General features: G+C 35.7%; 1 protein-coding gene across 4 annotated transcripts; it reads left to right on the top strand.

Moving 5' to 3' along the window:
- The first annotated feature begins 12 nt into the window (after positions 1-12).
- slc39a14 (solute carrier family 39 member 14) lies at positions 13-27,927 on the top strand. 4 transcript variants are annotated; one of them, XM_058774968.1, is made up of 10 exons: positions 295-365; positions 465-528; positions 7,697-7,991; positions 12,540-12,711; positions 19,443-19,612; positions 21,520-21,642; positions 22,053-22,244; positions 23,428-23,647; positions 23,751-23,935; positions 25,206-27,927. In XM_058774968.1, exons 3-10 carry the CDS (start codon positions 7,722-7,724, stop codon positions 25,356-25,358), a joined length of 1,485 nt encoding a protein of 494 aa, XP_058630951.1. In that variant the 5' UTR covers positions 295-365; positions 465-528; positions 7,697-7,721; the 3' UTR covers positions 25,359-27,927. The 4 variants fall into 4 exon arrangements, with proteins under 4 accessions (XP_058630949.1, XP_058630948.1, XP_058630950.1 ...); XM_058774966.1 differs by lacking the exons at positions 295-365; positions 465-528; positions 19,443-19,612 and adding exons at positions 13-188; positions 16,992-17,161; XM_058774965.1 differs by lacking the exons at positions 295-365; positions 465-528 and adding an exon at positions 15-188.
- Positions 27,928-27,984: the final 57 nt, after the last annotated feature.

Here is a 27,984-nt window from a genome sequence, read left to right as displayed (position 1 = left end):
TCCCCCCGCCCTGCGCGTTGGTTCCACGCTGCTGTCTTGTGAATGGGTCAAGACTAAAAAAAACAAAAAAAAACAGAAAGCCATCCGGTCTCTCGGTTTTAAACGGGTTACCCATGTCCCTCCGTTCATTCTGGACTGTCAGATAACGGACCTGTCACGCGCCGACAGATCAAGAACTCTCAAATTTGGTGAGCGGCATCTTTTTTTTTTTTAATTTACTCGGCTAGCTGGCTAACCATTAACCACGTCAGTGATGTTTTCTGCTTTAACGGAGTCTCGTCAGATCCATACGAGGTTAAATCGTGTTACAGGCATCGCATCAGCTCGGTGGATGTGAGCGGCTCTGACGCTGGAACCAGACACAGGTTGATGTTGTTGATGGCCTGTTGTTAGCAGAGATGATGTGATGTTTATTATGATCCGTACAGACATGCATCAGTACTGCTTGCTCTTGTCTTTTTTAGGTCCTACGTTGCAGTTTGATGATCTACAGCAAATCTAACAGCTAAAGTCTATTCCACTTGTTTTGTTAGTCCTGATTATTATTATTATTATTATATGTGACCCTGGACCACAAAACACAAGTCATAAGGGTCAATTTTTTTTTTTAAATTGAGGGTTATACATCATCTGAAAGCTGATAAATAAGCTTATAACTTATAATAAGTTTGTTAGGATCGGAGAATATTTGACTGAGATACAAGTATTTGAAAATCTGGAATCTGAGGGTGCAAAAAAAATCAAAATATTGAGAAAATCACCTTTGAGTTTGTCCAAATGAAGTCCTTAGCAATGCATATTACTAATCAAAAATTAAGGTTTGATATATTTACGGTAAGAAGTTTACAATATATCTTCATGGAACATGATCTTTACTTAATATCTTAATGATTTTTGGCATAAAAGAAAAATGTATAATTTTGACCCATGCAGTGTATTGTTGGCTATTGCTACAAATATACCTGTGCTGCTTATGACTGCTTTTGTGCTCCAGGGTCACATATAAGAGTCAGACAATGTTGTGAACTTGATTTATTTGTTGTCTTAAATAGGTGAATTGTGTCTGTTTGATGTAATGGGATAATTTTTAGAAAGTTAGTTAGCTTTAACCAGTTATCCAGTTATGTTGAAATTTTATTTCTGTCCCTCTGACATGCAGTATAGATATGAAGTGTGTTGTTTAGCAATTGTGGATTTTCCACGGTGTGATTATAATAATGACAATAATAATTGTAATGTAACTTTAATTCTGTACATTAACCGTTAACTTGTTATGCAGTGTAATGCTATGATTGTTAATAGTAGATTTTTCAGTGGCTATTGCTAAAACGGATAGATATACAGATGGAAGATGGTTATATAATGTAGATATAAAGCAATTTAATAATGGCAAATAAGACAGACAAAATTTAAAATGTAAAATTAATAAAAATTTAACATACTTAAATTCATAAAAATATGAAAACCAAAAATGCGCGCTTAAATTGGTAAAATTATTTAAAATGTGCAACTTTTAATAATAATAATAATATGATCATATAATAACCTTTTGTGACTGAAAACTCTTGATTTATATTGAAACATAAGAGAGAATGTGCACTATCTGTTTTCTGATATAAAAATAAAGATAACAGTGATTATAGTAATCATCTTGTTGGTTACTCCTCTGACGTATCTTTAGTGACCAAAACATTCTCACAAAATCCTTGGAGGCTTCGGCTTGTCAGGTTTGACGTAGTGTGGAAAGCAGCAAAACTGCTTGTTATCCATTTTTCCAGCTTAGTGGTTAGGCTAGGGTTTAATTAATGCTGTTTGTTGGTGGTAATTATTTCTGAGGATGCCCCCATGAACTAAGGGGAAATGCTCTCTGGCATTGCGTCGTATTCTTTAATGACAGGTCTGATGATTCAATTACAGTACCTCTGTTAAGCTCATTGTATAAAGGGGCTTTGATCACTGAGGCCTTGGGCAATTGAAGCGTCCTGGACTGTGTGTGTCAGCTGAGCCAGCTGTTTAGGGCCAAAGAGCAACTTCTGTAGAAAGTAGGTGAGCAACAGGTAAAGCTGATTTTAACATTGCTTATGCATTCAAAAAAGTTGATTAACTGTGTGAATATGAGAGTTAGTGGCTGTTCCAAAAATATTAATATTTGCTTTGAATGATGCCAGAAGCTGTCAGCTGTCTGCAGAAGGATTCTAGGGCTTGCCAGCAACAGTATTCAAGTTTTCAGCAGTCAGCAAATCTACTTTTCCAGTCATAGCTCTCAGATTCCTCATAACCTTCAAGAGGGTTTGTTCAGCAGTACAAGTAGTAGCTTGCCTTTCTGCATCATAATGAGTTTTGGTTGCATTTGATTTCTTTTTTCTTTTTTTTTTTACCAGAGTTTGAGAACAATTTCCTCAATGAACCACATGATTTGGGGTATTAGTTATGTACTAATATAGTTTTCTAACCCTTAATATGTAGTTTACCTAAACATTAAAATGCAATAATTTATTTACTTTAATTATTTGCCAGCGGGAATGTATGTTTATATACACATAAAGTGTAGCCTTAATGCTAATTCAACCCAACACACTGTTGCTTAAACTGCTTTTCTCATATTTGGCTGGAACGGGTTGTTTCACAGCAAAGAGTATTATATACAGCTTTCTTAAAGGCATAGTACGCACTTCCTCTGTCGAACTTTGAAGGGCTTTCCTTAGAGATCATTCCTCTTTCCGTCGATTGTTTTTGTGTATTCTGCTCGACGACAAGTGCCTAGTTGTTGATAAGGACTCCTCTTGTCATGCTATAAAAGCTGCCACATCAGCAGAGCGAAGATGTCTGTCAGGTGGAAAGATTTGCTCTCGTTTTCCAGTAGTGTGCAGGTTAGTCTGCATTCCTAAATCTAGAGACATTCGGTGGACATTTGATGGAATGTGTGTTTAAAAAGCCTCTGGCTTATTTGCGTCATTGTACAGTTGTGGATCTGAATTAAAAACTAAATTTCAAGACTTCAGCAATAAAATTAAGTAACTTTTTGTCTGACAAAATTCATTTATTTGGTAAAACTTAACAATAAGGTTCAGATCTTTAAAATGAGTCAAGGCAGTAGCTAAACCTGAACTATCAATGACTAATGCATTCAGTATCATAGGCCTGGTTTCACAGACAGGGTTTAGACTAAGCCAGGGTTAGGCCATAGTTCAATTAGGAGTTTATAAACGTGCCTTAGAAAAAAACATTACTGGTGTGCATCTTGAGACAAAACAAAGGCACTGATATATTTTAAGATCAGTCAGTGCACGTTTCTTACCGTTTAAACAGCTCAGACTTACATTTTAGTCTGGGACTAGGCTTGTGAAACCGGGGGATAGACAGTGAGAAACAACTGAATGGCATTTCTCATTCTCGATTAATGTTCATTTGTAAATATGCTTATATAATGTATTCTGAGCACACATGAATAATAATATTTTTTAACTTGTGTAATGTAACTTGAAGAAGCTCTCTATTTGGTCAGTAGATATCTCCTCACCACACACATGACTAGCGCGAGTGTTTTCTATAAGTCCTTTTGTTTTGTTTTTACAGGGTTCCTGCAGGTCCTTAATATTTTAAATTCAATTACATCAAATTTAAGGTAATAAAAATTCTTAAATATCTTAAATGGTATAACAAAAGTCAATTAAAACAACTGAATTATCAAAGACCTCAGTGCTACTTTGTCTTATGTTATGATCATAAACTTGCATTGTATTGATTTATGCTGGTTTGGGCACAGGATGGATCTCAAAGTTTTGATTTGTGTGGCAAGGTTTAATAACGCCATTGTAGAACCATTTTTTTTTTTCTCTCAAAGCTTTGAGATGTTATCAATCTGTAAATTAATCAAAGACCTGTGCATTGATTATCGATCCTTTCTGATGTAGATGCAATAGCTATAGACCGTCTCCCTTTAGACTGAATACCAGACATTCTTCTGTGTGACTTATCATGTCTCCTGAAATAGCAGCGGTCCACAAGGATCTCTTCAGACAGGGTCATTATAACCCTCTGCTGTTATCTGAGATACAATGCCGCTGCTGCAAATCATATCAGTGTATTGTTGTGACAGCGGCGAGATGTGATTGTCTGTTCCAATATAAATGCTGCTCTTAGGTGGGCTGAGAATTTTGTTTTGTATAAGCCAAAATAGCATGATATGTTTTCGCCACAGAACAAAAAATTAAAAAAGCTAATTCTCACAATTTTAACTTTGTTTCTTGCAATTGCATGTTATTTCTCAACAAAAAAACCAACAACTTCATTTCCACTCAGACACACAGAACTCTGAGATATGAACCCACAGTTTTAAGAATTGCACAATTCTGACGACTTCTCAAAATTCCAAATTTGAATTTCACTTTTCTTTTTTTCTTTTTTTTTTCTTTTTTTTCAAAACAGAAAGACAGAAAACTGTTTTTCTAATTGCATTTTTTTCCCCTCACAATTCTGACTTTTCTCTCAAGTGCAAGTTAACATCACACAGTTTGGACCGTTTTTCACAGAATCGCAAGTTTATACTGTATGTTTCACTTCTAAGTTTAGATCTCAGAATTGCAAGATTGTTAGAAAGTGTGAGAGAAATTTTGAATTATGAGATGGAAAAAGTCACCGCTACCGTGCAAGTGTGTTCTAGATCAGTGGTTATTTATTAGTCCAAGTTATGCTATTCTGGTACCAATATTTATTTTTTGCAATTTTATTTTTGTAAATGCATTTAGTGATGCTAGTGGCACAGAAATGACACACTTCAGGTTTAATGTGCTTTATAATTGAACTTGTTACTTTATTTATAAATGGGCTATTTGAAAGCAGTTGAGTTGTCAGGCCATCAGTGGTGTGTGCTGTTCTACTAAAGCTCTTTTGGTGGCCCTCATATATTATCAATAAGGCAGTGCGGATCATATTTCCTCTGTCTTTTCAAACCACGTGCATAAGCGTAGTCAGCATACCACAGCCGGCATCAGCATGGTGTGGTTAACCTCTCCTTCAAACACCCTGCTGTTTTTGATAAACATTCTCATGCTCTTTTACACCCACACTGTAATTTACACCCTGATCGCGAATCTGAATTGAGAGTGCTTAATGCTGGAGAATAAATATTGAATTTCTCCCAGATGTCTTCCATGAAATCAGATTCAGTTACTTCCTCATATTTACTTGATGGCAGTCGGTATTGACATTAATCAACAGGTTTTACTTCTCTTTCACAAGCACACTTTTGTCTGGTCTTTCGAAGACGCTCTCTGTTGTTGCTCTCTGTCTTTCTTGGCTTCACGATCTGGCCAGTTAAGGTTAAGCAAGGTGAGTGTCTGCTGGTTTTTGAGTGTAAGTTCTCGAAGGTCCTTTTGAAGGCTTTACGGCTCTTTCTTTAACCCTGCTGTAGACGAGGAGTAGCCATGTGTGTCAGACAGATTGTGACATGATTGTGCAGTTCATTCGAATGTATTTTTGTTTATGGGCCTTAATCATTTAAAACTGATTGTATACCGAGAAATCTGACTTTAAATAACCCTTGTTGTTGGAATTTGAACTTTGTGATTCTTTTGGTTGTAGAAACTGAAATTGCTAACATCATGAAAAATATGCATGCTATTTTAGACAATCCATCCAAAAGAATGAATACTTTCAAAATAGGAATTGGCATCTGGTGAAAGCTGTTTTCTCTTCCGTTATTATTCTCGCAAAACTTGCAATTATTAATTTAAGCAGGTGAGAATATTTAAAGTATGTGGACAGAAACTTACAATCTTACACAAAATATTTTCATGATGCATCACAATGAATATTCATTGGCTGTGGCCAAAAATATTGAATAAATAGGGATGAAAATTATAATTGCTTGTATTAATTTAGATTTATTTTATATTTTGTTTAGAACATCCCCATTGCATCCAGGGATATTGATTAATTTTGACAGTTGTATGCTTCCAGACTTCTTCATGATTGTTTTGCTGTTGTTTTTTGCATTTCACGAGACCTCTGTATTCAGTACATAGAGGGTGGATGTGTAACACTTTATATGATGCATAATCAAAGATACTGTTTGAAGTAATATTTTCTTTTTAAATATTTTTTTGGTTGAAACATGGCTGAAATTTAAGAGCATTGCTTTTGTGGTGGTTTGCTGAAAACCAGCTGTTGTGTAAATCTCAAAGATAGTCATTAGCATTTAGGGGATTCAGCAATGGTAATTTTTCATATTGTTCCTGGCTTCTTCAGGTTTTTGGTAATGACTGGTTTGGGTTTACTCTCGTCCCCTCTGCAACAGTGACCTTTGAGACCTTTGAGAAAAGGCCCCCTCTGGGGCCAATTATCCAGTGTTTGTGACTCAAATGTTAGGAGTTCATTCATTTACAACTGGACTTTGCTTCTCGTGTTTTAAAGCAACATCTGGTCTTTCATGCATCAGGACCTTCGCAGACATCGTGTCCCAGTGTCTTTCAAAAAGCGCTTTGTCTCTGTTGAAGGAAACCTTGCATCAGCTCCTTAACCGCTCGTTACGTCTTGACGTAAGGAAAACTGTTTCTGATTCCAGCCTTTACCCATTTCCATTGAGAAGACTATATCTCCATAGCTGTTCATGAGAAGTATTTATCACAGATTTAAGTTAAGCTTTTAAAAGCTCACATTATAGTCTCAGACAACCAATATTAATGATTAATAATTGATAAATCATTATCTGGCCATCTGATATTTCGGTATGTTGATAAAGGTTACTGTCATTAATTTCAGTTTATTAGTATTACAGCACACCGTGAGTGTATATTAGCACCGGGTGTTGTTGACTTTGCATTTGATAGAGCGCTCACATCCGGAAACAGTGACACGTGAGCCTTAACAAGTGTATTGATGGAGACCTTCTGGTCCAAATCAAGTTAAATTTCATTCAAGGTACACATTTGATCAGTTCTTGCTTTCCCTGGCAATCAAACCCATGACCTTGGTGTTGCTGTCAAAGACTGGTTAAACTAGTAGCAGCTACATTTGATCAATTGTTGGCCATGTACTCAAGTAAAAATGCAGTTTCATTTTATATTGTGGAAATATTTTGCTGGTATGGAGGGTGTTTGAGGCCAGTGTTATTTTCATATTACATACTATTATAGTAATTATTTATATTTAGAATTAGCTTTTATTTTAATTCTTTTTTTAATTTTTACTGTTTTTATTTCAGTTTAGTTTTAGTACTTAATTTGTTTCAGTTAGTTGCCAAGGCAACATTTTTAATTTTCTAACATTTACATTTTAATTTATTTCTGCTTTATTTCAATGAATAAAAACTGTTTTTAATTGTTTTAACATTTGTTTTAGTTAACAATAACACAGTAGACTTATATTTTCATATTCTGTCCAGTGGTTAATGTTTCCGCTTTATTTCTTTAAAACACAAAAATCTTTTACTGTACTTTATCTACTTAAAGTACATAGAATGGAGTTCAATTTAAATACAGCTGCTAAAACAATAGATGATTGCTATTTGGCTATACCATTGGTTTTTTAATAACGTGCGCCTAAGTAAATCATGTTCATTTTGATTGGCCGTGTGAGGATTATATCTTTCTCTGAAAGATAAACTACTTGATGGCCGTTTAGTGTATGGTTAAAGACATGTAATTCTCATTAATTTGTCTAATTTTCCTCATCTCTCTCTGTACTGTCTGTGTAGAGCTCGACGTGTTGCTGGTAGAGTCATGACCCTGAGACCAGCCAATGGCTGCAGACAGCTGACCTTGACCATTGGCCTGACCCTGACCCTAGGCCTGCTGCAGTGGCCAATAGGAGATGTCAGTGGTCAGGATGGACCGTCTCCTACGCAAGTCCTTCAGGAGCTGCTGACACGCTATGGTGACAACACCAGTATCTCCGTCCCTCAGCTCCGAGCGCTCCTCGTGCGCTTAAACGGAGCCCAGAGTGGAGACCATGATGCACAAACACAGCCCGCCAAAACCAATGCATCTCAGGTGAGTCAAGAAGGTGACAGAAGAGTTTACAGCATGTAGGATTTGATATGCATTTGTTGCCCAGGGTGTATTTTCATACGTCTAGCTGGCTCTTGAACTCTGTTGCCTCTGATTGGCTGCTTATTGCACACAAAAACACATGCCTGCTTTGTTCCGTATACAATGACTTCCTTTACATATATGTATTTGAATATGAAAATAAAGACGCGTTTAGAAATACTGGGGTGGGGGTTCCCCTGCATTTTACTGCAAGTTTTTCATTTTATGTTTTTTTTTTTTTTTTTTTATCCTTGTAGTGAACATTATATATCCAAACAATAGAGATTAACCTAAGACTGTTTCTAGATTTGTAGATAAAATATTTCTCTCGGTGGGAAGAAATTTAAAAGATAATCTAATGCTGGAAACTATACAAGGATCCCACTCATTTAGTACATTAATATAATATTACAATTATAATTATGAACATAATACGCCAGACTTATAATATTCATTTAATACTTTTTAACATTTAACTACTACGTATTATATATATATAGCCTATGATATTCACTCTCAAATAAAAATTTTGTATAGCCTGCAGTACAAACATTTCAATTGCACACAAGGTGTTTTTCATAAATTAACGATGTGGTGAGATCCAGGCAGAAGAATAATGACTAGGCTATGTCAGAGATAATTTTTAGAAGAAGGAATAACAAAGTTATTACATTAAAAAAAAATATTAATACAATAAAAGAATATAATTTAAACTGTTATTCAATAATTTGTGCTAAAGTGCAGAGAATTCCAAATTATTATATCTAAGGGATGAAATAAGAAGAAGAATGCAAGGAGAGGGGGAAAGCCGGAATAAATATGCATTAAATATGCAGGAAACCTACATCCTCCCAAACTATATCTAATAGGAAAAGGTCAAATAGATTTATCCATTATGTCACTCATCCACTGTGTCATATTTTGTTATAACAACTATAGGTCAGGTCAGGCTAGGTCATCGTGACCAGTCAAATGTTGCTATGTTGTTGTTGTTAAAAATAGATGTGTGGCTAGACATGATTTTCACAGCAAAACAAGCACTTTCAAATATCATATCTTGTGTATTACAAAAACAGTTTCTGGAAAATAACATCTGGTACCATTAATGACTAATTCTGAGTAACATTATTACTCGAGCAGTAGTTGAAAGATGTCCAATATATGACAAACACCGCGCTGCCGCTTGAACTATATTACAATAATTATAAGAGAACATCAATAGAATTCGAAACTTTGTGTGTGTGTTTGGCGCAAACTGAGACAGTCGAGGTGGAAAGAGTTGTGCATACGCAGGTGATACTCTCCGTCTGGCTGCATTTCTGTCCAATATCACAAATAAGCAGATGTACACGGTATGATAACCATCAAGTTTAATATCATGATATACCATTATACAACCCAGACCCATTTTTATGGCAAGTTAAAAAGTTCCTCTGTTTTTATTTATTTAGTGTTTATATCGACTATATAAACTATTAATATACTAAAATATTTATATATATATATATATATATATATATATATATATATATATATATACACAGTGAGGAAAATAAGTATTTGAACACCCTGCTATTTTGCAAGTTCTCCCACTTAGAAATCATGGAGGGGTCTGAAATTGTCATCGTAGGTGCATGTCCACTGTGAGAGACATAATCTAAAAAAAAAAATCCAGAAATCACAATGTATGATTTTTTTTAACTATTTATTTGTATGATACAGCTGCAAATAAGTATTTGAACACCTGTCTATCAGCTAGAATTCTGACCCTCAAAGACCTGTTAGTCTGCCTTTAAAATGTCCACCTCCACTCCATTTATTATCCTAAATTAGATGCACCTGTTTGAGGTCGTTAGCTGCATAAAGACACCTGTCCACCCCATACAATCAGTAAGAATCCAACTACTAACATGGCTAAGACCAAAGAGCTGTCCAAAGACACTAGAGACAAAATTGTACACCTCCACAAGGCTGGAAAGGGCTACGGGAAATTGCCAAGCAGCTTGGTGAAAAAGGTCCACTGTTGGAGCAATCATTAGAAAATGGAAGAAGCTAAACATGACTGTCAATCTCCTCGGACTGGGGCTCCATGCAAGATCTCACCGTGGGGTCTCAATGATCCTAAGAAAGGTGAGAAATCAGCCCAGAACTACACGGGAGGAGCTGGTCAATGACCTGAAAAGAGCTGGGACCACCGCTTCCAAGGTTACTGTTGGTAATACACTAAGACGCCATGGTTTGAAATCATGCATGGCACGGAAGGTTCCCCTGCTTAAACCAGCACATGTCCAGGCCCGACTTAAGTTTGCCAATGACCATTTGGATGATCCAGAGGAGTCATGGGAGAAAGTCATGTGGTCAGATGAGACCAAAATAGAACTTTTGGTCATAATTCCACTAAACGTGTTTGGAGGAAGAAGAATGATGAGTACCATCCCAAGAACACCATCCCTACTGTGAAGCATGGGGTGGTAGCATCATGCTTTGGGGTGTTTTTCTGCACATGGGACAGGGCGACTGCACTGTATTAAGGAGAGGATGACCGGGGCCATGTATTGCGAGATTTTGGGGAACAACCTCCTTCCCTCAGTTAGAGCATTGAAGATGGGTCGAGGCTGGGTCTTCCAACATGACAATGACCAAGCACACAGCCAGGATAACCAAGGAGTGGCTCTGTAAGAAGCATATCAAGGTTCTGGCGTGGCCTAGCCAGTCTCAGACCTAAACCCAATAGAGAATCTTTGGAGGGCTCAAACTCCGTGTTTCTCAGCGACAGGCCAGAAACCTGACTGATCTAGAGAAGATCTGTGTGGAGGTGGGCCAAAATCCCTCCTGCAGTGTGTGCAAACCTGGTGAAAACTACAGGAAACGTTTGACCTCTGTAATTGCAAACAAAGGCTACTGTACCAAATATTAACATTGATTTTCTCAGGTGTTCAAATACTTATTTGCAGCTGTATCATACAAATAAATAGTTAAAAATCATACATTGTGATTTCTGGATTTTTTTTTAGATTATGTCTCTCACAGTGGACATGCACCTACGATGACAATTTCAGACCCCTCCATGATTTCTAAGTGGGAGAACTTGCAAACTAGCAGGGTGTTCAAATACTTATTTTCCTCACTGTATATGCAGTGGTTGCCTCTGATTTCAAATAGCTACAGATTTGATTTATTTATTTATTTTTTTACGTTTAGCTGTTGTAGTAGTTGCACCTGCCAGTTTCTGCAAAATCAGTTTCATGGCCAGGAAAAAAAATATTTGACTGGTCATTTTTCTCCAGTTAACGGTCAGTGGCAGGTGTGGCAAAAAGTTAGTTTTAGACCCTGCTTGCAAGTGTATAAATTAGGACTAGTGTAACATAAATTAATACACCTGTGAAATACTTGTTTTCATTTATTTTACAGTGCAGTTGTTTTACAATATATGGCTATTGCTGTCATATGAATAATAATAATATAAAATTATTATTGTTGTAAGGTAATTGTTTGGCCTCCTACAACACTAGTTAAAAAAAAACTATTAACTTTTTGAATAGTAGCATATATGCGTGTTGTCATGTAGTGAATAAATCATTGGTATAACAATATTCACTGCCTGAGTGAGCGTTGAGTAAGTGCAAAGACAGAAATATTTGTCTTTGGTTTAGCGTTTGTGTACTCATGTCATCAAGTGTTTTATCAGAGCCATTATCTCTTGTGCCACCTTTCAAGGTGTAAGTTAGAAAAAGAAACACGTTGTACTTTATCAGTTTGTCCACAATGATAAAAGGCCATATTGAGTCATTATTTTTCCTCCTCCACAGAGAGCATTCGTTATGCTAAAAGACTATAAGACTGTGTAACATTTACAAGGACTGCAAGTGGAATATCTGCATGTCTTTTTTGTTCCTTGAAGATTGTCTGAGTTTATTCAAAACATAAAAACAACATGCTTCCCGGCTGTTTCTTGAATTTTAGCTTATTTTTGGCAACTGAATAGTTGTGTCCTAAATTGACCTAAGATTAAGTTCTAACTTTTTCATTAAATTTAATGAATGACTCCTTTTTGTAAATTTTTTTTTTTTTTTTTTTTTTTTTTATTTATTCATACTAAAATTTAATGTCATGAGTATATTTAATTGTTTCGATTGCAAGACACAAAACACAGTTTTTTCATGCACCTGTCAATTTTGAGATTTTGGTTTTTCATAGTGTTTTTTCAGACCAGTGGAATGAAAAAGGCATTAATTTCTACTTCAGATGTAGCTTTTTGTAAACATGGCTTACGAAAAGTATGATCTCCTCCCCCCCTCTTTCTTCAGAGAGTTATTATAGGATATGTTTTCAACATTTTGAACCATAATCCCCAGGTATGACCTTGAGATATAGCATAGTTAGTCCTCAAAGTCCGATCTATCCTGTACTGTGAAAGCTCCAGCATAAACTCTGCACTCTCAATGCTGTAATACAAGCTTCTCCTCTGTGATCAGTAATCGAAACCTCTGTCCTGTCCTCTGTTCTCAGTGCTTGGCTGCAGACACTCTGGCAGCGTATGGGATGAGCGAACAGTCCCGTATAGATGAACGAGGCCTGCAGGAAATCTGCCCTACCATGATACAGCAGCTGGACTCACAAGCGTGCAAGACCCAACAGGGTCAAGAGTCCGAGACCAGCCCCAGACCCACTGATGCTGAGGGTAAGATCGACTAGCCATTGAGAATCAATGCATTCATATCCGTGATGATGCTTCAGTTTTATTGTTAGTCACAATGCTTTTGTCATTATACACTGCATGGCCAAAAGTATATGCACTTGGCTGTTGCAGCTATACAAATCAATCATACAGATATGCAAACCTTAAATATTTAAAGAAGATTTATGTACATATATGCACAATTCCCCTGTGCAATAAGCAAAAGGGCCATAAAGGCTTGACTCTCCAAACCCGAACCTCGTTGAACAATCAAGCCATGGTTTTAAAATTAATTGTTCAACAATCAAATATGGCTGTAGGGTTGCAAAGGGGTGAAAAATTCCTGGTAAATTTCCAGAAACTTTCTAAAAATTCCTGGAATATTACAAAAAGCCCTGGAAAATTTCCAAATTTCTGTAATGTTTCAGAAATTTACCGGAAGCTGTATATGGGTGTGACGTGTTTTGGGCTTGTTCACTGTTTACACTGTGAATGCAATGACACTTATTAACAGTTCATGTAATATTCTCTTCAAACTGTCATGTGTTGCACGTCCACAGGTAATGCCGTCCGTTAAACTTTATCAAATAGATAAAGTACAACGTCTTGGCATATTTATAGCAGACTAGTTTGGTTCGTATCTGTTGTACACTGTAGGCAATCTTTGACTTTGACAGCAAATTAGACTTCTAGGAAAAATGAATCAGCAGAACTGTGCTCGAGAAGGTTGAAAGGGTGCAGGTGTTCTCTTGTGTTGAGCCTTGATCTCCAGTTAAAGTGATAAGAATAGTCAACTCTGAACACTGAAAAATGTAGAAACGTCACTGAAATGGAAAACAAATCATTGAAGCAAGTGGCATTCATTTATGCATTTATTTATTTATTTTGAAAGATGGCACAAACACTGAACTATATCAGATTCAGAAAGGGCTTTATTACCAAGTATATTTACACACAAGAATTTTCACTTTCAGTGCAGAAGAAAGTACAGACAGTGCAGACATACATAGGAATTACACGGCAGAGATGGAATATATCTAATATGTGACCCTGGACCACAAAACCAGTCTTAAGTGTCAATTTTCCGAAATTGATATTTATACATCATCTGAAAGCTGAATAAATAAGCTTTCCATTGATGTATGGTTTGTTAGGATCGGACAATATTTGGCTGAGATGCAACTATTTGAAAATCTGGAATCTGAGGGTGCAAAAAAATCAAAATATTGAGAAAATCACCTTTAAAGTTGTTCAAATGAAGTTCTTAGCAATGCATATTACTAATCAAAAATTTTTGAAAGTTTTGAAATATTTACAGTAAGAAATTTACAAAATATCTTCATGGAACATGATCTTTACTTAATATCCTAATGATTTTTGGCATAAAAAAAAACAATTATAATTTTGACCCATACAATGTATTTTTGGCTATTGCTACAAATATACCCCAGCGACTTAAGACTGGTTTTGTGCTCCAGGGTCACATATAAGAAAAACAGAAAATTAAATAATGCACTATATACAGAAGTAAAAGTATAGAAAAAAATGTAATTGTTTAAATGAATGTACAGATGTGTTATTTAAAAGTGTGCGGTTTACAAATGTACAAATTTCATTTATTGTACAAATGTACTATATACTACCATTCAAAAGTTTGGGGTTGGTATGATTTTTTTTAATGTGATATAGTCTCTTATGTTTACTAAGGCTGCATTTATTTAATCAAAAATACAGTAAAAGAGTAATATTGTGCAATTTAAAACAACTGTTTTCTATTTCAGTGTATTTTTAAAATGTGATCTATTCCTGATTTTCAGATTCTCATCCTGCAGAAATCATTCTAATATACTGATTTGCTGCTCAAGAAACATTTTCGTATTATTATCAATGTTGAAAACAATTGTGCTGCTTAATATTTTTGTGGAAACCATGATACATTGTATTCTATATTTCTTACTGACCCCAAACTTTTGAACAGTGGTGTACTTTAAAAATGAATATATATCAGATCCCAGCAACATCTGGATTCAATCACCGTAGTCTGGTCAGACAGGAGATTTGAAGGGAGGCTGTGTGCTTTCAGAAGCTGAACTGAAATATCCCTTGTGTAGGCCACAGATATAAAAAGGCAAGACGGGGAGAGTTCAGAGAATTTCATGGGCGTGTGTGAAGTCTGCTGGGACATTTCAGAAGAGAAAGTCATGGATTCGGAGAACAGGAAACAATTTCACATGTGCTCTATAATCTGTGATTTGTTATTTTTACGAACATTTCAAATCTGTGCTTTTTTTTTTTGCATTCACCATAACCTAAAACAAACCCTGTCTATAACAGATTATTTTAGATTTTATTTTATTCATTGAAATTCTTGTTTTGAACCAGCTTGCGACTCTTTGTGGCTCAACATGTTCAACATCTGCACCATGTTTTCTGGCACAGTGATTTTTTTTCCTGTCGCTTTGCATCATGCTGTGCTTTATCTGCTAAACAAGGCACTTCTGGGTTTTGGCACTTCTTGCGCATCCTGGCAGCGGGAGAGGAAATGAAAGGAGAATGTCGCAGTGACGCTTCCCACCCCAATTCAACAGATAAGGAGAGAGAAAAGGGGAATGTGTGCTTTTGCAGATGGAGTCTTACAGCATCCTGTTCTCAATGCAGTCTATCCCATTCAGTCTTAACAAAACGTACTGTGCTGGCACCGTGGTACAGTGATGGTGATATGAATATGAAATTATCACGAAAGAGTAGGGAATAGGAATTAGGACAGGTTGCAGGCCAGACGCAAACCAGCATAATTCGGATAAGCACCACAGCTCAGTGTCTCTGTAGGATATCTCACAACTTCAACAAGATTGCAATTCTTTTTTTTTTTTTTTTTTAGGTTCTGTCCTAACTTTTCCACTGCAGTGAAAACTATGAGAACCGTTCAGGTGTTAATTCGGAGTCTTTGTTGTACTGTACTTTCAATACAGTACTTTACACTACATAAAAATAAAACAAAAGGGACAAATGCATGAAAAAATACATTAAAGCATAAGTTGAAATGTTTTTTTTTCCCCTTAGAAAAGCCCAATCATTCAATGTTTTTACAAGGACAGTTCACCCCAAAAATGAAAATTCTGTGATCATTTACTCACCCTCACATTCTTCCAAACCTGTATGACTTTCTTTCTTCTGTTGAACATAATATTTATTATTATATTTTCTGGAAAACTGCAAGGAGACTTTTAAGTTTCTGTGATGCTTTTCATTAAAAATCTAGTGATTTGCTGTAATCATCTCTCCACAAAAATGTAGAAAATTATGCAAATGTGAAAATAAAAGGTACCTGGTGCATGTCACAGCCTGATTAGCACACTAAGCAAAACAGAGAGCTTTTATGTTATTATGAGAAGTGTAAATATATTTTCAGTTTATAATGAAACCGATTAGACGGTCCAGGTCATTAACGGGAAGCACTGTTGTCATGAGGGTGAGTATATAATGACTGAATTTTCATTTTTTGGGAAGAACTTTTCCTTTAAATAACCTTGAAAACCGCCTCACTGAGTGTGTTTACATGCACAATCTTACACAGATTACGATTAAGGTAATTTAAATGCTTTAACGGCATACTTTATTGGGTCTTAGCATCAGGGAAAAAGCCCAGTTCTCTGATCCGTTCACGTTTTGACATCACGACCATTTCAAACTCTCTTCCAAACTTGGGTTTTCTTGAGTTGTTAAGCTTATGTATTATTCATGTAGGTGTATTTGTATAATGCTCTTTACAATACACATTGTCCCAAGGGATCTTTTCTAAAAGACAAAAAATAAAGAAACGGGAAACAAACAAACAAAAAAAGTCCTTAAAACTTTGAAGTAAATGTGGAAGAAGTCTATCAGCGTGTTCTACATGTAAGCAAACTCAGTGATGCATATTTTTATGACTACAGGTTATGAGTCCATGTAACTGCTGTAATATGAAATGAATGATTTTCCTCCTCTGTAGGTAAAGTGCTGGCAGTTGTTCTCAGCTGTTAACAAATGCATGGTTTTGGAGAAATATGATCTGTACACACACGCACCTGCCGCTGTTCACTTCCACATAATGACATTCTCTCTCAAACGGCACGCGTGTCCATTCAGGAGTGTGTTTATGACAGATGCCTTGCATTTCCAGGGATTCCAGTCTAACTGGGTTAAATGGTAGCTGTGCGTACATTATAATCCACGCACACAAAAGCTGTGGGATGTGTCTGCTGGGGTGTAATGTCATGTGTGTGTGTGTGTGTGTCCTGCAGTGTGGGGTTACTCATTTTTGAGTGTGACTCTGATTAGTGCGTTCGCTTTGACTGGTGTTTTTGTGGTGCCCCTGATGAGGACGCGGTTCATGCGCAGATCATTCATCTATTTCATCGCTCTGTCCATCGGAACGCTGTTCTCCACCGCCGTCCTGCAGCTCCTGCCAGAGGTTCAGTATCCATCCACCCATATCCACCCAAACACACCCAATCAACCGTGGATCAAGATTAATCTCAAAGGGCTGTCTGGAATTGTCGCCTTTCCTTCTTTCCTCCTTCACACAATGTTTTCTCCCTTTTAACACAACAAAACATCTCTAACCACAGTAAAGATTTCCTCTTCCTCTCTTTTACACTTTATTTCTCCCATGATCTTTCCGTTGGTACATTTTAAGGCCATAAAAACTGATAAAAACTTTTGTTTTGTGCTCAAGGTTTCACTATAGCTGATGATTGTGTATTTCAGAACCCCCACACACACACAATGATAATTAAATCCTAAGTCATTTGCAACTCAGATTGCTAAAGAAGACTCATTAATAGACCCATTATTTTTATTTATTTATTAGATTTATAATATTAATATTTATAAAAAAAAAATGTATTAATATTTTATGACAGATATATATATATATATATTTTATTTAATTTTAATGTAAATTTTTTTACAGCTTATAATTTTGTAAATGATGACTGAATCTTTAGCCTTTTGCAAGTTCTGTTTGCATATAACGCAAGTGTTTTTTAATTTTTTTATATATAAATCTTAAGTTGTCTGCAACTTAGATTGCTTTAAGACCCTTGAATGGAATCAGACATTTTTTTTTTACATTTATTTATTTTTTTAATTTTTCACTTTATTTTCAGTTTAAATTTCTGTTGTACTTCTCTTGTATAAATTAATAATTCATTTAAAAATATAACTTCCTATAGATTTCTGCAGTGGCTGATTATCTGTGTTCCTGCCAATTAATAACAATGACCACTTAAAGAACATATTACTAGGAGCATAGAAAGCCTGGATGTAGCTTGAGAGCTGTAAAAGTTAGTATTTTTGTTTTTGGGGTTGTCAAGCCACCATAATGTTCGATGTTTGTTCCCACACTTTTTTTTTTGGAGATGATCAGTATCCCATGCCTCAATTTGCCTCACCACTTTTCAAATTGTACCTCTACCCCTGAATACCGCCTTTTAAAGTAGACCACTAACACTACATTTATTCACTGGCTCATTGGTTATGGAAAACCTGTCTTCATTAAAGGAGCTAATGAAGTGCTGCGTATCCCAGGATGCTCTCTGTTGGTGCTATCACAGCTCGAGCAGAGCTACAGCTACAGCTTTTGTGTGCCGGGTGTTGATGGTTCACTGGCTGGTCAACATGAATACGGGTGTTTTCAGTTCCTCTGTTGCCTCAGGAGTAGAATGAGAGGAGGAGTATATTGAGCTATCCCATCAGCTTTGAATGACTGGCACTGACCTCATGTCTCGAGGCATCATTTATTCTGTGATGTTCTATGATGGTCAACAGGAAGCCGCTCCCCCTACTTCCTCTCTGAATGAAACACAATGGATTTTAAAATGTGAACAACATACACTACCATTCAAAAGTTTGGAATCAGTCATTTGTTTTGAAGGAAATTAATAGTTTTATTCAGCAAGGATGCATTAAATTGATCAAAAAGACATTTATGATTCGTTTCAGCTGTTCGTTTGAACTTGCTATTTATCAAAATCCTGCAAAATAAAATAAAAAAGCTGAAAATTCAGCTTTGTCATCACAGGAATTGATTGAATATGAATGATTGAAGAGTTCAGATGCAAAAGCCTCTAAATGCCGTCTGAAATTTTCTTCTAAAATGAGCATTTTTATCAGGCTCCTATATTTATGTTCATTTATTTTACTTTAATTGCATAGAAAAGGACCTATACATTGCCGTTAGAGTAAAATTACTGAACCTAAATAACAAATGCTCATTTTAGATGAAGATTTCAGATGGCAATTAGAGGCTTTTGCATCTGAACTCTTCATTTTGAATTCATAATATTTTACAATATTACTGTTTTTAATGTGTTTTTGATCAAATAAATGCTGCTTTGTTGAGTGTAGGAAACAAAACAAAAAAAGTATTGACCCTAAACTTTGGAACGGTAGTGTATGACTATGAAATGTTTGATTTATTGATTAAATCTATAAATTGACATCAAATCTGTAAATGCAATTAATGAATGGGATTTAAAATTGTATGTTTTCTTCAAATGTGGTTGCATGAATTAATTTGATCATTCAGTGGCCCACGGAGCTTAATTTATAAATCTCATGTTTGAGATTATGAATATCAACTTTCACCTAGGATTAATTATTCTGCTGATTAATTCAAATATTCTTTCTTCTTTTTCCCTTTCTTCTCCACTTCTTCCCTTTCTCTCTCTGTCCTCTGGTTGTTTGGCCAGTGTGGGGGTATGGTTTCCTGTGTGTGACAGTGATATCTCTGTGTTCACTGGTCGGGGCGAGTGTGGTTCCCTTCATGAGGAAAACCTTTTACAAGCGGTTGCTGCTGTACTTCATAGCCCTGGCCATTGGTACTCTCTACTCCAACGCACTCTTTCAACTAATCCCAGAGGTAGAGCACACACGTGTGCCACACAGCCAGACTGAAGACACTCTCTACAGTTCCAGATTTTTAGACTTTATATATGTGGGCTCTGGTGTTTAAAGGAATGCTTCACTCAAAATGAAAATGTTTAAATTACTTACCCTCATGTCGTTCCAGACTTTGTGCAGAATGAAAATATTTTATACAAAACTTTATCTCTACACATTTTTATTTTTTATATTTCTGTATGCAAAATATTTATTCTATTTGTCAATCCCATATGTGACCCTGGACCACAAAACAGTGTCAGTTTTTCGAAATTGAGATTTATAGATCATCTGAAAGCTGAATAAATAAGCTTTCCATTGATGTATGAGGGTGCAAAAAAATCTAAATACTGAGAAAATCACCTTTAAAGTTGTCCAAATGAAGTTCTTAGCAATGCATATTACTAATCAAAAATTAAGTTTTAATATATTTACGATAGGAAATTTACAGAATATCTTCATGGAACATGATCTTTACTTAAAATCCTAATGATTTTTGTCATAAAATAATTTTTGGCTATTGCTACAAATATACCCCAGCGACTTAAGACTTTTATTTATTAAAAAAAAAAATTGTGCAATGCCCAAACTGCTGTTTTCTATACAAAAAAATTGGATTTTGATTCATACCACCAAGCTCCAAAAAGGTAAGTATTAAAATAGAGTAGTTTGGACTCTTTAGAGTTTCCTGAAGCCGATAGAAGTTGGTCGGTGCGACTTTGAATCATCATGCATTCTTATTGTATGCAAAATAGCAGATTGCACATTCTGCAAAATAATAAAATAAAAAATAAAATGTTGTGTTCTAAATAATAAAATAGCATGTTTTGGAACAATGTGAGGGTGAGTAAATGATGACAGCATTTTCACTTTCAGGTGAACGTTGTCTTTAAGCACAAATATAACTCTTCCTCAGTGGTTCTCCCCAGCTGGAAGGCTAAAATAGTATAAAACAATCGATAAACTTTGTATTGATCCATAGAACCTCTGTTGCTGTTGGAGTTCTCACAGGGCTTATTTAAATTCATAGTAATGCACATTTAATGCTCATTTTTGAGGCAAGATGGCATGGAACTGGAGCACACATTTAAGTTTTCAATATATCTGACTGTTAACTATTCAAATTAATACCTATAAGTGGATGTTTGTGAAAAAGCATAAATCAAAGGTGAAAAGCCAAGCAAAAATGGGGGGAAGCCCTGAGGCATTAGTGAATTACACTAAGATCCGATCTAAAATAAACCCCACTCACTCTTCTTGACAGCTTGTAAGTGTGAAATAAATGTAAGAATGCAGTTAAAAAGCCTCTTGATTATATCTGGTGTCTAGGAGAGTGAAGAGGGGTTTGTATTTAGATTGTGTTCATACCAAGTATATTATTCACACATTTAGTTTAACACATTATATGCAGCTTTCTCTACCGTTCAAAGGTTTGGGGTCTTTGTTTGTTTTTGTTTGTTTTGCTCGCCAAGGCATTTGTCAAAATATTTAAAATACTTGTTTTCTATTTGAATGCGTTTTAAAATCTAATTTATTCCTGTGATGCAAAAGCTGAATATTCAGAAAATATTCCTTCAGAAAACATTACAATATTCTGATTTGGTGAACTGAAAACTGCTTTATTTCCACGTGGAAACTGTGCTGTTTTTTTCAGGATTCTCTTGCTTTTGATCAATTTAATGCATTCTTGCTAAATAAAAGTATTAATTTCTTTTTTTTATCTTACTGACCCCAGACTTTTAAATTGTGTTGTTGTTATTATGATAATAAAAACACGTAACAGTTTTAATGATTTGAGGATAATAACAAATGCTGTATTATTTAAAATGAGCTTGAATAAAATTGTATTTGATGTTTTAAAACATGCATTTTTTCTTCTGTATGTAGGCCTTCGGATTCGACCCCATGGAGGATTATTATGTGTCCAAGTCTGCTGTCGTGTTTGGAGGATTCTACCTGTTCTTCTTTACAGAGAAAGTCCTGAAGATGATCTTAAAGCCAAAGGACAGGGTGAGCTTTGACTGAACAGCTGCTTTAGCAAACAGCTTTATCTGACATTGTCATTGTGACATGGGTTGTGACAACAAAAAACAAAAAAAGCACAAGAAGGATGTTATTTTTAGAGTTTTGCAGTGGAATGTGTGAACGGTATGTACAATATGTGCGTGTCTGGGTTTAGCTCCTGTTCATTTGTAGTATGCTTTGAAAGGCACTGTGAAAAAAGACAAGGGGCCCAAAAAGCTTAATATTGAGCCAAATCGTCTAACATGAATCAGAAGATTTATAATTGAACTTTTTGCTGTTGAGATGTGTTGTAATGCAGCGCCCTCTAGTGGAGGATTTTCTTTTCAAGCTTGTTTCCTCGCTCTCTCTTTTTGTTTTCTGCTGGTATTTTTTCTAATCGAATCGTCTCTTGTTAGGGAGGGCATGGCCACGGCCACAGTCACTTTCCTGCGGAGCGCTATGCCAGCTCTAATGGAGATTTGGAGGATGGTGTGATGGAGAAGCTGCAGAATGGAGAGGCTGGAGGAGCATCTTTACCCAGAGCAGAAGGAGATGTCAGAGGACTCGGAGAAGACGACAAAATGCTCAGCACTGGCCAGACGGTACAGGTCAGGAATAAACGAAACTACAAATTTCATTAATGTTTTTAGTTTCAATTGCTAGGCTTAAGTGACTGTAAGCCTCACTCACAATTATATCCCTTAAAAACAGCTTGATATCAAAATTGACCCTGTTAAGTTTTGTCACGTTAGTGTCATGTCAGAACGACTGTAATTATAAGTTTCCAGCTTGTAAAAACTTTCCAGGTCTTTGTTGAATTATTGAATAATTACAGCTTGGAAACTCTCAAGTTAATGAATGCTCTGAATTTATTTTAATAATGACTAATGACGTCATGTAAATGAAACTAAAATATAATAAATGTGTTTCAAGAGCATATAGATGTGAGTAATATTATAGTCATTTTGCTGTCATCAAAAACAAAGCCAGTCATGTTGTGAGAGTTGCCATAGAAACACATTTTTCCGAGTCTGAGGATGTGAATAGCATCTCTGGGTTGTCGTCTTGTAAATGCCGTAATTTCAGCGTGACATGATTCATCAGTGCGTGTTAGGTTTTTTAAGGACAAAATTATTGTTTTTGTAACTTTGATTAAAATGCAAGATCATCTCCATCTAAAACAACTTCCTTTCATTGAATCTTTCACGATTCAATCAAATTCTAATGGATTAAATTAAGTACCTGACTACATTACACTCAAAAATCATATTTAATGGTGCAGACATGCCCAGTGTTGTTTCATCTGATTTTGGGTGCTATTCCTTTTGAAAGGGGATGCTAAGGGTGCAAATCGAGAAAATTAAAGTCTTTTGTAACTTTACTGTCACTTTTTATCAAAAAAAAATAAATAAATAAAAGACCTCAAAGTTAGTATATTTGTTATATTTCTATTTTGAATAAATGCTTTTCTTTTTAACTTTTTATTCATCAAAGAATCCTGCAAAATTATCACAGGTTCCAAAACGCATTAAGCAGCACAACCCTTTCCAGCTTTCATAATAAATCAGCAGATTTCTGAAGGATCATGTGATGCTGAAGACTGGAGTAATGATGCTGAATAAATTACATTTTGCAATATGTTCTCAATGGAAAACTGTGATTGATTAAATTGTGCAGTATTACTGCATTTTTGATCAAATGAATGCAGCATTAGTGAGCATAAGAGACTTGAAAAAGTCTTTTGAAAGGAAGTGTGTCTTCATTTAGTCTGTGTTTGTGTCCCTGCCGCAGGACTCTCAGAGTTCGGGTGGTGCTGGAACGGGTGGATGTTATTGGCTGAAGGGCAGGGCATACTCTGACATCGGCACTCTGGCGTGGATGATCACTCTGAGCGACGGTCTGCATAATTTCATCGATGGTTTGGCTATCGGAGCTTCCTTCACTGCTTCTGTGTTTCAGGGCGTCAGTACGTCGGTGGCAATTCTGTGCGAGGAGTTTCCACACGAGTTGGGTGGGTGTTACCGTCTCTGTGAAATCATGTGACCGATCCTAAATGACCCTGATCGTGCTGAGTCTGTCGTCATGTAAATGCTCTGCTGCATCTGTGTGTCCAGGTGATTTTGTAATCCTGCTAAACGCTGGCATGAGCATCCAGCAGGCGCTCTTCTTTAACTTCCTGTCGGCGTGCTGCTGTTATCTGGGCATGGGCTTCGGCATCCTGGCCGGGAACAACTTCTCTCCTAACTGGATCTTTGCTTTGGCCGGAGGCATGTTCCTCTACATTGCATTGGCTGATATGGTAAGAATGGGATGCTGTTCATTTGCTGATTTTTGAAAGGCTTTGGTATCGGGGTGGATTGCGTTTGTTTTTTATTGATTCCTGAAGGTGAGTTTCTAAGATCAGTGTAAAAGAGGTTATTACTAGTGCTTTTGTATGGATCCTGCGGGTCTCATAAGGTCTTAACTTTCTCTTCTGCAATTGAAGGTCTTAAATCAGAGCGGAAAGTCTTAAATTTAAAGTCATGGCATTAAATGTTACATTCACTGCAAAAAAAAAAGAGAATATCTTCAGGATTTTTGATTTCCGGTACAAATATCTAAACGTTCTTGAGATACGTTTACTTGAGACGTAAAATGAAGAAATTCATTCTTGTTTTCTGAGAAATTGATCAAAATTAAATGAGTTTATTCTTAGAAAACAAACAAATGTGAAAATTGCATTTGTGTGTGACTTAAGTTGACTTTTCCAATCCAAGCCCATTGGCAGATATTTGTTCTTTCACCTTCATAAAACCTGCGGAAATCCTGTATTGTTTACTAAAATTAAGAAAATTATTTGATTAAATACATTTTTGGGAACTAAAATCATTTAATGTACATGTAAAACTAAACTTTAAAAATTGGAATAATACATTCTACCTGCAGATGGCGATGTAGCAACTATGACTATGTGACTGATTTTTATTTATTTATTTTTTTTTTTACAAAGAAATTATTAGTTACTAAAACTATTAAAATTAAAGCTAAAATATATAAATATTTAATATAATTGTTAAACGAAAGCTAACTAGTACTAGCTTAAAATAAAAAATACGCACATAAATTTGAAATATTTTTTACATTTTCAGCAAGGATTAATTAGTGACTTTCATAAATAATGTTACAGAAGATTTATATTTCAAATAATCGCTGTTCTTTTAAACTGTCTATTAACCGATCTTGAAAAAGTGTATCGTGGTTTTCACAAAAATATGAATCCGCAGAACTGTTTTCAGCATTGATACGTTTCTTGAGCAGCAACTCAGTATATTGTAATATATTCTGAAGGATCATGTGACGCTGAAGACTGGAGTAATGATGCTGAAAAAGTTCAACATTTTAAATATGTTCAGATAGAAAACAATTATTTTAAATTGTAAAAAAAAATAAAAATAAATTACAATATTGTTTTAGCTGAATTTTTGATCAAATAAATGCAAGAGGATAAGAAATCCAAAAACTGATGCTGTTGATTTAATCATTTTTCTTACAATCCACGTGTCTCCATATTCCTTTGTCCCTCTCTGCAGTTTCCGGAGATGAACGAGGTGAGTCGTGAGGAAGAGGAGGCCGGAGGAAGTGGCTCTCTGTTAACTTTTGCCATCCAGAACGCAGGGCTGCTCACCGGGTTTGCCATCATGCTTGTGCTGACCATCTACTCTGGACAGATACAGCTTGAATAGCAGAGGACCTAAACACAAGGACTATCTCAGCACCTGGACTAAACCCTGAGACAGACTTCAGTATGAGCCAGCTGTGCTGGCTTGTTTTAAAACATTTGCCCAGCTGGACTAGGTCATGACATAAATTGAAATGTTTTGGCCATAGCGTGGGCTCCAAGTAAACCCTGGACTGTTAAAATGAGGCTAGAATTGACCGACCTGTGAACTTTGCTTTAGATTCATCCAAAACCCAGGACCTATTAATGGATGTGCTGCCAGTCATCTAGTGCAGGCCTTCTCTCGTTCTTTTGCCTCAAAGCTTTAGGACACAGTGATGTTCCTGTACCGTGTGGATTCTAGCTGCCCGACATATACAAATGGGCATTTTTGCATTGATTTTTAATGTTCTCATTATTTAATTTTCAACAAAATGTCTCTTTCCCTCAGAGACAGGCCTGACCAAGAACTTTACAGTATTGTCCACTGACAGATGTGCAACGGATGGGATGAAACTTGACTCGTTTTACTGACATTTGCCCAAATGTAGGATATTTCCTATGCTTCATACCAAATGGTTTTATTTATTCAAAAGAAGAATTCTAAAACAACCAGAAAAAAAAAACTAAATAATACCAGTTGCTTGGAGACAAGACTATATAGACTGTATAGACTAGTTAGTTGGCCCTTATAATTCTACTAAACTGAACATGATGTAGGTCACTTTAATCAAAGGTTACTGTGCACTGTTGCGTAAGTAGATTTTAGTTTGGATACAAAGCAGTGTCTGTTCACTAATATATCCCTGTTTGATTTCGCCCCTCAATGCCATTCCATAATAGCAGTAGACGCTTGAAACATTAAGGCACTCATTCCTTTGTTATTGATGGGTTTTATTTTACAAAAAAGCAGAGACCAAGATTCTTCCAGAATAATTTCCTTTAACTTTTATCTTTCCGACCAGAATAAGTGGCGCATATTTTTAAAAACACCCTCCTATTTTTTTGTACTTTGTATAACATTGCATATTAATTGACGGTGATAAATGATCACACCAGTTATCGTTGCCTTTAATTATGGTAATTGCTCTTATAAAACATGTATTTTCCACATCCTTTCATTTGACCCGAATGCAGTGCTCTTCATAATTAAAGAAATAATTAGGAAACGCAGGCAAAATGTGCTTATAAATATGGTGTTGTAGTGTTTCAACAATAATATGATCATTCCTTATAAACCTTTCCTTTCCTCATTTAGCACTACAGCACAATTCTTAGAGCTCTTGTCTAATTAAGCATCTAGACTGACAGAAATCATGTTGAATATCGTTGGATTTTAAGCTGAAGTGTGCAATTTCTGCGGCACTAGTTTAGTCAAATGCAAAATTCAGACTGTTTTAAAATAGATTTCCTGATCACATACTATTGTTTTCAATTTCACAGTGTTTAAACTTTTAGGGAAAAACATCAACCAACAAATGACTTGCTTATCACATTAAATCTGCATATTACATTTTTTTAAACATGGCTTGAAATTTAGAATTCAGTTCCTAATTTTAAAGTCAGGAATATTATTATATGTATGATCTACTATGATACAGATGTTAAATTTCTATGCATCAGCATATTATTTCAGTGGATAGAACAAGCTATGAGATTATTCAGAAATCGATCAGCCTTTGCTCCCTGGGTATCACTTTTGTCTTCCACATAAAATCAATTTTCCATTATGCTTCCATTGCTTAATATTCATGCTAGTAATATATTCGTATCAGCGATTGCACTGCTAGTTTAACGGTGTAACATCAGTTGAACCTGACGCCCCAGTGTATGCTTACAAGATCATTCTGTTCATCACATGAAAGGTCATTTTAGCTCTGTATGAACTGAACATGAAGCGTTCTTGTGCATATGGTCAACAGATCTGAGTGTAACTTTATTTCAGGGCCGTATTTGTTCTTTTAGACTGTAAGCGTTATTTATTTATTTTTTTAATAATGCCCCTTTGTTTAAGTGTATGTAGTTGCATTCAGCTTTGTGTGCAGCCATTGTTTCAGCATATTGCTATGCATCGACATGTCCTCTGAAGTGAGTTTATGCCTTAAAGAGAGGAGGTCGTCTAAACACCATCATTCAGTGGTGAGAAGTTTTAAGTTTTTGTACCTCATTTTAAATTTAGTAATATTTAAAAACTATTTTGTAGGGTAGAATGTGTGTGAATGTCTGTGATTTTTAAGTCATTGATTTATGCATTTTGTCATCAGTAATTCATTGCATTTAAATGATAAGAGGGAGCTGTTTTGTTTTTGTTGTTGTTGTTGTTGTGAGAGAGTTTGTGAGCAAATCAACATCTTGTTTTGTTGTTGTTGTTGTTGTTTTTTTATGGAAGGTGAAGCTAGTGTACATGTTATAATGAAGCCATTATTTTAATTACTGTAAACATCTCAAGTGTTGTGTGTCTCATAGGCAACATGTGAAATCTTATTGCTGGTGTAACTGTTTTTTTGTTTGTTTTTCTTTTGAAATATTAAGCCCATGAGCTTTAAGTTCATCTTTTGTGCAATGAAAAAAATTAAAAACATGATACAATCTGATCCAAAACTGAAACTTGTCATCCATTTAATGCCATCTTGGTTTCTCGTGACTAATTA

This window comes from Onychostoma macrolepis, chromosome 05 (genome assembly GCF_012432095.1).
Source record: "Onychostoma macrolepis isolate SWU-2019 chromosome 05, ASM1243209v1, whole genome shotgun sequence".
Lineage (NCBI taxonomy): Eukaryota > Metazoa > Chordata > Actinopteri > Cypriniformes > Cyprinidae > Onychostoma > Onychostoma macrolepis.
This window is presented reverse-complemented; position numbering and strand designations above follow the sequence as displayed.

Excerpts from the sequence above, each read along its gene's own strand:
- slc39a14 (XM_058774966.1), top strand. The coding sequence starts at position 7,722 with ATGACCCTGAGACCAGCCAATGGCTGCAGACAGCTGACCTTGACCATT. Across the intron at positions 23,648-23,750 it reads GGAGTTTCCACACGAGTTGG|GTGATTTTGTAATCCTGCTA; the intron begins GTGGGTGTTACC and ends CTGTGTGTCCAG. Across the intron at positions 23,936-25,205 it reads ACATTGCATTGGCTGATATG|TTTCCGGAGATGAACGAGGT; the intron begins GTAAGAATGGGA and ends CCCTCTCTGCAG.